At 28.3% G+C, this 12,315-nt stretch overlaps 1 protein-coding gene across 1 annotated transcript; it reads right to left on the bottom strand.

Moving 5' to 3' along the window:
- Positions 1–1,206: 1,206 nt before the first annotated feature.
- Positions 1,207–12,295, bottom strand: htt (huntingtin). The gene is made up of 10 exons (XM_047064700.2): positions 12,073–12,295; positions 11,937–12,020; positions 5,279–11,868; positions 3,793–5,152; positions 3,542–3,671; positions 3,197–3,431; positions 2,828–3,087; positions 2,552–2,715; positions 2,272–2,359; positions 1,207–1,646 (listed from the first exon to the last, which is right to left on the bottom strand). Exons 1-10 carry the CDS (start codon positions 12,189–12,191, stop codon positions 1,533–1,535), a joined length of 9,144 nt encoding a protein of 3,047 aa, XP_046920656.2. The 5' UTR covers positions 12,192–12,295; the 3' UTR covers positions 1,207–1,532.
- Positions 12,296–12,315: the final 20 nt, after the last annotated feature.

The following is a 12,315-nucleotide window of genomic DNA, read 5'->3' as shown; positions in this document are numbered from 1 at the left end:
TATCATCATCATCAGTAGCGGAAATTATAGCAGCAATAGCAGATGCATTTTGTCCGTTTATTTTCACCGTGTGTGTGTGTGTGTGTGTTTATGATAATGTTATAAAATTATATAAAATTGACAGAATTTTCACATAAAATTATCATGCTTTATTATTCTTTTTTTTATTTGCTTTTATAATAAATTTTCAGATTTATAAATTGTTTTTGTTTTCACAATCAATCGGATATTCAAATTTACATCAACATTCTGGTAATGGAAATAGGATGTTTTTTCATTTTTAAAATTTTCCAATTTCGCTATTTGATGATCGGATGTTTAAAACAGCAATTTCAATTTTGTTTTTTTTTATTTTATTTTTAATTTTCGATTAATTATGATTTCATATGTATGTCTATATGAAATATTTTGGTTCCAGAATTTTTTTCTTCTTCTCCCGGACGAATTCGATACATGTTATTTTATACATGAAATAACGTTTTGTTTTGTGTGTATTTGTTCCTTATACAATTAATGAAACTTTTTCTTTTTTTTGTGGATGAAAAAAGTAAAAAATCCCATATACACCACATAACCGCCACCAATATCATCATCATATAAATTGGTCGTAATGGAAAATGATAACTTTCAAAAATGTAGAAAACTTTGTTCTCAAAACAAACGAAAAAAAAATATTTTTATTGTAATTAAAATTATTGGGTTTTCATTTTTTATTCTGGATCCATTTTTTTTTTCTTTGGTCCCAAAAGAATCGGTTGTTGTTGGAATCTATCATTATCATCATCATCATTACCGTATAGAATAGTCAGTCAGTCAGTCAGTCACGTTGTATTTGATGATATCAATTCGGGTAATAGTATAAACAATAAAAAGAATTCTTTGGAGGGAGAGAGAGAGAGAGAAAGGAAGAGAAAAGGAGTGATTGTTAAAACAAGAAACATTACAATGAAATTGTTTCTCTTCGGTTTTCTGATTCTTGCGATATGTGTGTGTGTGTGTGTGTGTGTGTGCGGTAGCCAAGAAAATTTAGTTAAGTGTGTGTGTGTTTGTGTTTTTCCATTATCATCATCAAAATTTGTCCAAACGATATTATTCATCGTCGTCATGATGATGATGATGATGATCCGCCTATCAACATCATTTGGCCTTATACACAGACATAGCATTCATTTTCTATCCAATAATAATGATAATGGCAACAACAACTTTTGCATTTGAAACAATTAAATTTATTATTATTATATCGGTATTAATATTATTATTAATAAAATCTTTCTTTGTTTTTTTTTCATACTAGCTATCGATGTACATAGGCCATCTAAATGTGAAAGAATCTATTTTTGTGTGTGAATCAAAAAATGATGATGATGATGATGATAGGATTAAGGATTTCATTAGGTTTTTTTTTCTTGCTCTCATTATACAGTTGAATTCATCTCAATGGATACACATTGACAATTGGATCATCATAATTAAACGAAAAAGAAATGAATTTAGCAAGTGAATTCGATTATTATTATTCTTATCATTAATCACAGATTATCATCACATAAATATTGTAAAACTTCAATATATGGTGAATTCGGCACACATGCCGCTTTCTGGAATGTTTTTATGAACGACATTTTATTATCATCCGATTTGATCTATTTTTTTTGGCCAGAAGAAAATTTTATTTTTTTACCGCCACCACCAACACGACCACGATTATTTTTGCATTATAGAATTACATTTTATCCACGATGATGAAGATGAAGATGATTTCATTTTGAAAATGAAAATGGAAGACAAAAAAAGAAGAATAAAGAAAAAAAGCAAGAAAATGTAAAAAAATAAATGTTAAATGAAAAAGAGAAAAAATGTCTAATTAAGAAATTATTTTTTTCCTGTTGGTTCGCCGAGAGAAAAAAGATTCACTCCACTATTTGCAAATTGTTTTCTCAGTTCTAAATTTTCTGATTCGCTGAAAAAATCACACACACATACAAATACACAGTTGTACGGTTGTTGGAGAGAGAGAGAAAAAAAAAGTAAAATTGAAATGTCTAGAGAATTGAGAATTGAACAAAATAATGGAACCGAACTCAATAGTAAAGTTGTGAGAAATCAAGAAAGAGAAAAAAACAAAGAGGGCACAAAAGAATTTATTCTGTTTTGCCCAACTCTGTGTGTTTGTGTGTGTGTGTGTGTGCATGGTTATTATTCCAGCACAATTTGCAAGTTCAAATCACATATACTAAAGATATAGGCAAAAATATATAAAACAGTTACCTCATTGTAGAAATTATTACAGATGGTGAAAAAAGCTCTTTTATCGTGTTCGCTAAATTTACCAAATCGATTTTGGAAATAATAATAACTATTAATATAATAATAATATTATTTCGATCAATTATGGAGCGACGAAAGTATTTTCGATGAATAATATTTTGTAACAAAAAAGGAAAAAAACAAAAAAAAATGTGAGAAAGTATGAATTTTGAAAAAATCGAATAAAAATATTTTTTTTCTCCAAATTTTTCTCAATGTCAATCCAATTCTTTGCACATACCATGATCGTATCCAATGATTATGTGATGCACAGATTAGAAAACAAGTTAATGCCCATAATGCATGTGATATTGGCACCAATTGTGTAAAACTGGACAATGATAATATGACCCAATCTTCGGCCGTATCATTTTGTTGACAATCTATTTGTAGTTTACTGTAAATCTATAATGGAATAGAAAAACAAAGTAAACAAATATTTTCAATAAAATTGTGGCAAATTTTCAGTTATATTTAATTTGATTTGATTGTATGTGTGATCGATTCATATACTTACCATATAAAGTATTTCAATCAAATATTTGTAATGATTCTGTTGTTTCGAAAGAAATTCACCAATACATTTATTCAATATATCTTGTGCGGGAAAAAATTCGGCTAAAAAATATCCGAATACTTGACATATAATTCTTGCATCTAATGAATTACACCAACGTAATGGTTCAAATATGATTGATAATTTTTCCATTGTTTTAAATAATTCATCACCATCATCATTATCATCATTGGTTTCTAGATCAAAATTTGTTGTTCCAACTTGTGTGATGAAATAAGGATATAATTGTTGGTAAATATAAAAAAAAGAAAAATGAATGATTACTTAGAACATTATTTGGAACGGCTATTGATGGATAAAAATCTTTACCTAGATAAGTAGTATTGACAATCATACTTAACATTTGTATCTGACATGATCGATTAGTTGTTATTGTTGTTGATGTATTAGTCGTTGAATTGTTCATACGTTTTAGGCATAGATTTCTTAATAGATTAGCTTCATCCATATTCAATTTTTTATGTCGTATTAATTTTTCCAAACAATGTATCAATGTGTTCAATACACGTATATTAATATCTTTCGCAATTAATTTGATCAAGCCCTATAAATTTATGAAATTGGATCATTTTGGGGGATAATAATATAAAAAGAGTACAAACGAAAAAATAATAATAATAATAATAATGCATAGATATAGAAAGCAATCATTACCTTCATAATCTTTTCACGATGATAATCACATTGATTATTGGGTACAACAACAATATCCGAATATGAATCAATCAATTTGAATGAAATTCGTACCAATTTATCAACATATTCTCGACAATAGCTACTCGGTCTAGAAGGAAATAAATAAATTAATAAGGAATAGAAAAAACCGTACAAAAATAAGATGTACTTGTTTCAATTCGCTTCATTCTTCGCTTCTAGATAAAAATAGGAATTATTATTATACTCACATGATGTGTTCGGTACTTAAATGTTTGGCAATATAATCCAATAAAGGTTGTAAATCTTTTGATTTGACAATTTGTCCATCAATGAGATATTCAATGGCATTAATCGAATGTATTCGTGTGGGTAGAAAAAATTCTTTAAAATTTCTTTCAAACATATGCTTCTTTTGTCGTTCAAGTTGTTCATCAGAATTGCCTAAAATGGCATAAAATTTACAGAAACCGGTTCCAATAAATTGACCAAGAATTTCATCATCATAATTATCGACAATTTTTTGTAGATCAATAAACAATTCTAATACACGACGATATTGATTACGATCGACAAATAATTCGGATAAAATTAATGTTGATTTAGCCATTTCGGTTACGATAGGAAAATATATGGCATTTTTACTTAAATATGGTTGAATCTGTTGTGCGTAAAAATCGATCAAAAATTGTATACATGAATATAGATCAATCGATGTTTGAACATTATTATTGATAGGTATCGTCGATGTTGATGGCGATGATATAGGTGATGATGATGTTGATTCCGATTGATTACGGCCGACTGAATCGAAATGGAATTCATGAATTGATTTGAATTTATAATAAAATGAACGATTCAATATTGGATCATTATATAGCTTTATGGTTTGTTCATCCGTATGAAATTTTCGATGAATAATATGATGAATTTGTTCATGTTTCTCACCAAATGAAACAATATGTTCTTTATCGACATCAATATTATTATCATATAAATCGGATATTGAATAATCAGAATGATAATGATTATTTGATAGAATTGTATTTGCATTATATAATAGATTTGTAATGGCCATTATTACTAATTTCGTGAGTATAATGTATTCACTCAATTCTTCCATACTACCACTCCCATAACCTTGACGAGAATATTGTGAAATGAGTGAAAATGATTCAGAAAATACACCCAATAATGTCATCCATATCTCTTCAAATTGTCGACGATTCACGAAACCAATGTTTGCAATGCGGAATAAGAATTGTTTAAATGTTTCTGTTTCACATAGAAATTGTGAAGCCATTATCGATATATTTGTTAATGATTGTATTCCATTCCAGATATTCGGATTTTGTGAATTCAATAGATTATATGGAATGTAAATTAATGAATTAAAATTCGGTAGACGACATAGATTCAATACTATTCGTTGTATCATTCGATGATATAAAGGTGGAATTTTTCCTTCATCTAAATTCTGGTCAAAATTATTTTCCAATGAATGAAACATTGTAATCAGTTTTTCGTAATCATCCACAGTGATATCGAATTCTGTAGTTAAATTAGTTAAATCAACATTGATAAAAATATCGGCCATTGACAATGAATAATCTAGTTATGAATGTTGTTCAAAATGTTGAAAAAATAAAAAAATGGTAATTATTATGATTATCATTATGATCAAATCATTCCAGTGAAAGAATTCAATGAAAAAATTAAACAAAACAAAAAACTTACGATGTTTAAACGTATAATGAATCGCATTGATCAATGTTAATTGTAGATATAAATATTTTTCCTGTCCAAAATCGACAAACAGATTTCGATTATCGAGAAAATTTTCAATCACAAGAAGAATATTTAATGCATTCTGATAATTCTGTCGATTCTGTTCATCATATAATAATGTTGAATATACGATAGTTAAATGTATGATTATTGATTGTAATGATGCTGTGCTAGTGGTAGTAGTGGTTGACGATTCTTCTTCCTGAAAATCATTACCAACAACTGAATAATTATCAAATAATGATAAATGTTCAATAAAATAGGCAAATGATGAACTAAATGATTGTAGTAGATTAGTATAAAATGGAAAATCATTATGTGTTAAAAGTTTTGTTCGAACATCATCATAATAGATGGTACGAATATTTTGATTATTTTGAACATTGTTGTTGCCGTTGTTATTGAAATAATAAATCAAAGGAAATCTTTCAAGAATTGATTGTAAAAATTGGCAATAAATTGGTACAATAAATTTGGCCAATTCCAATGGCCTAGTAAACGATTGATGTTTATGGAATTTATTACTACCAATGCTGCTGCTGATACTGTTACTATTATTATCCAGCTGCTTTTCAACAATCAATTTTAATATAATGATAAAATTTTTCAAAGAAAACTTTGACGAAAATATTAGATCAATAATATCATTGTTGGTAAGACGATCGATTGAATTCAATATGTTTGCCGTATTGTTGATAGGCTGTCGTTGTGATAATTGATTATTGATCATTATTGTAAACCAATTTTTATCCATATCCGGTATGGATATCCGTTTCAATCTTAATGGATCTTTAATATTTTTTTGATGATGACGTTTTTTTCTTGATAATCGTTGCTGCTGCTGTTGTTGTTGTTGTTGTTGATTATGTACGTTATTATGATCAATCATTGAATCATAGAAACGTACACGTATCATTTTTAATGTAAAATATAATTTATTATATGATGTATGTTTAACAATTCGCAATAGATTATCAAAATCTTCAAAACTAAATAATAATGGTTGTTTAGTTGATTTTCTTGATTTATAATCATAAATTAGATTCAAACGATTTATTATGATTGATTCGGCATATTTACAACATTTATAATATAATGATAAACGTATGTTGCATATATATCGTTCAAGTAAAAACATAATCAATGCTATATTCTGTCGATTATGTGAACGTTCAAGGCAATAAAGAATTTTCTGTGCCATTAATGGACCACCAACATCATCATCACCATTTGTATTCATTACAAGTTCATCATCAAATTTTGAACTAATAACTTGTAATAATAAACCACTCGACACTGGTTTACGATGTAATCCATTAATAAACTCTTTGATTGGCATCTCATGGCAATGTTCAATTATTTCATGTAAATAATTTATAATGAACCATGATAAGAATTCAACATTTTCAAGATTTTCGGATAGATAATCACAAAGTAATATTAATGAACTTCGTTTCAAGATTTCCCAGTTGATTATTGTTGTTGATGTTTGTTTTGATTTTTGATTATTCCCATTGGAATCTATGACTTTATTTCTATCAATACATTTGGACAGAATTTTAGCCAATTTATCGTAGTTAAGAATATAAAGAAAATTTAGCCATGAAATTGTAAGGAGTGGATAAAATTTAGTTATTTTAAGAAAAATTTCATTGACCATTTTTAGATCAAATGTCTCATTATTTAATGATAGTTCGGATTTTGGTTGTTGTCGTAATAGAATCGTTGCGGATCGAGTTAATCTTGGATAGAAACCCGATTGAAAAATTGAAACTAAAATCATATGATAATAGCGAAGAAAATGTACAACTAGTTGATGATCATGATTATCATTAAGGGTGATTGAATGATAATTCCCATTAGAAACATCAAGATCAATTTCCATAATGATTTTCTGCAAAAGATTTAAAAGAAAATATGCAACTACATCTTCAGAATCAATTTTATCAACACAATCACCGGGACAATTGTTTATGGGATTCAATATAATAATGTTCATTCGTGTCTTAATACGATCCATTTCTTTCATAATAACTGTTTCATTCATATCCATTAGTATTATTTTCAAATATACCAATATTTTTGGTAGCCAATGTTTAAAAAGAATTTGTGAATTCTGATAAGAACTATATTCATTCAACATTATCTCCAATGATGATGACGATGATGATGATGATGTCAAATGAGATAATACATTTGGACACAATATAGCTAATAAGGATTGTAATGAATCAAAATATTCTCTTGAATCGATTCGAATCTGATTCGATAACAATTTTCCAATTATAATATCTAATATCTGCTGTGAAAGATCATTCCATTTAATCGGATCACGATGTTTATAATGTTGTAATATTAATGCCAATAGATGGAATGTACCATTTTGATTTAGTAATTTAAAACAATATGCTACAATTACTTCTTTTTGTGTTTCAATAGCCAATTGTAAGTGTTCTGCATCTGCATTTATTAATGTTGATGAATTAATATTATCTGATGATAATCGTGATAAATCTGAATAGAAAATATGTTCAATAAGTATACGAAGACCATCAATAGCTAAACATTGATGACCATTGGCAATTAAATTATCACATAATTGAATAATTTTGGGTATGCTAACCATATCTTCATCGATAATATAATGTTCAGTTGAAAGTGTTGCAAGAAAATGGAATACATGTTTCATTAATATTTCGAATGGACCGGAATCATAAATCGTTTCTAAATGTTCAAATTGTTTCATTATAAATCCGACGAAAAGTTTTTCCGAATCAAGTAATGAATAATTTATATGGAATTGAATCAATTGTACGAAAAGATCCAATATGATTGATTGACATTTGGTATCATTACTCATTGCATAATGTTTCATTGATTGTATAACTAATGGTTCGAAACATTGAATTTTTGTTGTAAGAAATTTTTTCAAACAAAAACCAGAATTTTTCTCTAAAGTTCCACGTGTTACATCTGAATTCATTATTTTTATATATTTATATTCGATCCATTTTCGTAGCCAATTTAGATATGATAATGATGAGGATAACGATGATGATGATGATGAATAATCTATTCTTGATTCATCACCACTGCCACCAATTGATGGTAAATCATTAAATTTCATATACGGTATGACAAAACAGATATTATGTAAACTATTCAAATCAATCGATAATTTTGATTTTGTATCTCGACGATGATGATGGTGATAATGACATGATTGTTGTTGATGATGATGATAATCAATAATTCGAAAGCCACCATTGTGATTAAATATTTCAATAAATAATGAAATATAATTTATTTCAAATATACATTTAATTAATTGATTAATCGATGCAATCGTAGCCGATGGATTCATATAGAATATCATTTTTAAATAGATGAGCATATCTTCCAGATGATTACATAAAAATGATGAGCTAGTAAATTCTAATAATTTTGCCAACATTGTTAGCATTGTATTAAGATATGATGATTTATCACTTCGACCCATTATTGTTATTGATTTCCGATGATGGTGACGATGATTTTTAAGAATTTCAAACAGTCGAAATGACATTGAATCATATGCATAAGTTTCACGACGACGGGTTGCTTTATTTCCACCAAATGGTAATGATGATGATGAAACAGTCGCTGATTCTTTAAGATTCTTATCTTTATTCATATCAAAAAAACTGGTCGAATGTTTCTTAATCATTGCCGATATCGATTCATTACGAGTGTAAAGATTATGGATAAATGTTGTGAATATCAATGGATTATCCTCATTAATAGCACTATATATGACAATAATCTTGTATAGATATAGGAAAAATGTTTCAATGCAATGGGCAAAATCCGAAGAAATCATTCGATAAAGATCACCAGTTGATTCGATACGTGAGTCATTGGGTTGATTTTGTAGCTGAAGTTGTTGAAAACAAGCAAGACAGACACTTTCAATTAGGCACATGATCAATTCGGCAAGATTCTGTTGTAATGATAAGTCATTTAGCATCATAGGATTTTTCGTTAAAATTTCAATGAGAAACATGATCATTTCGACTGAATTGTGTTGTGATGAATCAATCGGTTCAATAAGCCAACCATTCGGATGTTTATCCGGTGGATATAATCTCGCTAACGTATTCAACGAATTCAAACAAATGGACAATGATTGTTTACAATAATAACGATGGCGTAATTCGTAGAAAAATCTCTTAACAAAATAAGCAACATTTGATTCGATAATTAATTTTTTGAAATTAACAAATTCAACATTATCATCATCATTATTGGATTGTGTATGTGAATTTGGAATAGGATTCCCATCCAATGAATGCTGAAACAGATCAAGTGATGGAAATTTACCATTAAAATATTTTGATTTTTCATTCAAATAATCATCATTCGATAGAATTGAATTCATTACTAGTAAATTGATGCAATCATTTTGGAAGACATAATTATTTAGACAGATATTATCAATAAAATTTGTAAGCAAATTCAATGTAGCCTGTCTTACACGATGATCGGAATCGAATAGAAAATGGAAAAGAATTTCTTCAATGATCAATTTTGAAATGGGAACATGTTTTAAAAGATGATTATGAATTCTTAATAATGGCTTTTCTATAGTGATTGAATTAAGCATAAATTCCATATGTTTCAAATGTGGAAATGAAATTCGAGCGAATAAAGTTATTAGTTCGATTTTGATTAGCCAATAGGAATTATCTTTCAAACGAATTAATTGATGTATTAGATTGAATATTTGAATAATTCTGATTTCGTTATGTGAGATTAATATCGGTAGAAATTGTTGTAAACTTATCAATGTCTGACGAATGGTTATCGATGATGAGTCGAATAAAAATTTTTCCAATAAATTTAGCAAAAAATCAAGTGAAAGCTCATTATTATTATTGCCAACCGGATTGTTTTGTGCGAGAAATTCATCATATGAAAATGAATATGATAGAGCTCGTTTTAGATATTTTCCCACAATCATTGCCATATGACCACGAATATTTGGATCTGAATGTGTTGAAAATGAGAATATATCTCTGATTAATTGTGTGGCAGTTTTTTTGTATGCAAGTTTTTCAAATAAAATTCTCGGACAATGTTGAACAATCGATGCTATACAAGATAATGATAGACCTTTAATGGCCACTCGAACTTCGGCATCGGTCATTAATTGTCCGGGTCGAACTTTGAGAAGATATTTCAGACAAATTAATTTGCCTGCATATTCGAATGAAAACAATGGACCAAGATTATAATCATCGAAATCAATTGAATGTAAATGATTTTCGGTTATGATCAAATCGAATGATGATGATATATCAAATGGTGAATTTGGACATTTATGGCTTGTCGTATTCAATGATGATGCTTCAGATGATAGATCGAACTCAGGTGTTTTGTTTTCAATGGATTTCGTATCAATTTCACTTTCATGGTCAAAAATAGATCCAGTATTTTCAATTAAAGAATTGGCAAATAAACTTTCGCTTGCTTCAGATACATCATCGGGTAAATCCAAACTAGATCCAGCATTACTGAAAAATATACCTGCTTTTTCAAATGTTTCATCTTCAAATTCATCGTTAAGATTCTCAAGATTCATTAATGAATCATTAATGACACTTTTCATCGCCGATGATCGGAATGAACTAATGTGTTTGAACTCCATTTCTTCTTCACAAAGATCGGTGAACATTTGAAATATTTTCTCTGGTAATGCATTGAAAAATTCAACCAAAGCTTCGAGTGTGGCAATAATAAGAATGTTATTGATTGCATATTTTATCGTCAATATCATCTGCTGATAAATGTATGATAAGTTTTTCAATAATGAATCAAACAATTTTGGATGTTCATTTGGATCAAGATATTTGGCCAATTTTGAAAATGAACATTTTGCCAACATGAATATGCCAGTAAGTAGATAATCTTTATTTTCTGTAATGATAGATTTTGTCGACGTTGACATAAGATTGGCGACATGATTCAAAGCAACATTAAAATAATGATCTGGTTTCCTTGCACTATCACATAAAATAACGATTGAAAGGGAAGAATATCGTCGAATCGAATTCAATGATGATGATAGATTAATCAAATAAGCATTCATCAAATCAAATATTTCTCTTTCGGTTGCATAAGGTGTAAGCAATGGATAGATCTTACAGATGGCTGTATATAAGGCTTCTTGTATGAGCTCATCTTTAGGTGAATCGATCAATATTGTTACAAAACTTGAGTAAAGATTCGTTGTGAATGCACGATATTTGTTCGAACGAATACGATGACATATTTCGGAAAACTTTGTCAATGATAAACGTAAAGCACGATTTGATGAAAATTTCGTTATACCTTTACATAGTTCGCTCAACAATCGATTGGAATTGAATTCAATAAGATTACCAATAAGTTTATCAAAAGTTTCATTGACTACATTACGAATATCGGTATCATCATTATTGCAGAGATGAAATAAAAGTTCAATGGATTGTGATAAAAATTTATTAAAATCCGGATGATTTCTATATGATCAACGGTAAACGCCTAGTAAATTAAATTTGAATAATTTCAAAATGAAATAAAAAATTACCGAAAACCAATGGATATGAGAACATTGACAAGATAATCGCATTGTTTTAAACATTCCTTTTTATCAATGATATTGTCTTGACGTCTTGAATAAATAGAAAATGATCAGATCATTATAAAATATAAAAATTACATACAAATACTTGGGTGAAATCAATGATTTCTCCACCGGTAATGGTGCTGATATTTTCGGTGATTGTGTTGTATAAAGTTTCAATAACTCAAAACTACGTTTAAATTTTTCAATATGTGCCATTTTATCCGGATAACAATGATGATGACTCTGTAAGATTCATAATATAAACGATTCTGTAATTCTTGAAATAAATTGATCAACAAATTATATTGCACAATACAAAAACATTCGGAACAACTGTTAC

The sequence above is a fragment of the Dermatophagoides farinae genome, chromosome 4 (genome assembly GCF_024713945.1).
Source record: "Dermatophagoides farinae isolate YC_2012a chromosome 4, ASM2471394v1, whole genome shotgun sequence".
NCBI lineage: Eukaryota > Metazoa > Arthropoda > Arachnida > Sarcoptiformes > Pyroglyphidae > Dermatophagoides > Dermatophagoides farinae.
Note: the sequence above shows the minus strand (reverse complement) of the source record. Positions and strands in the feature narration are given on the sequence as shown.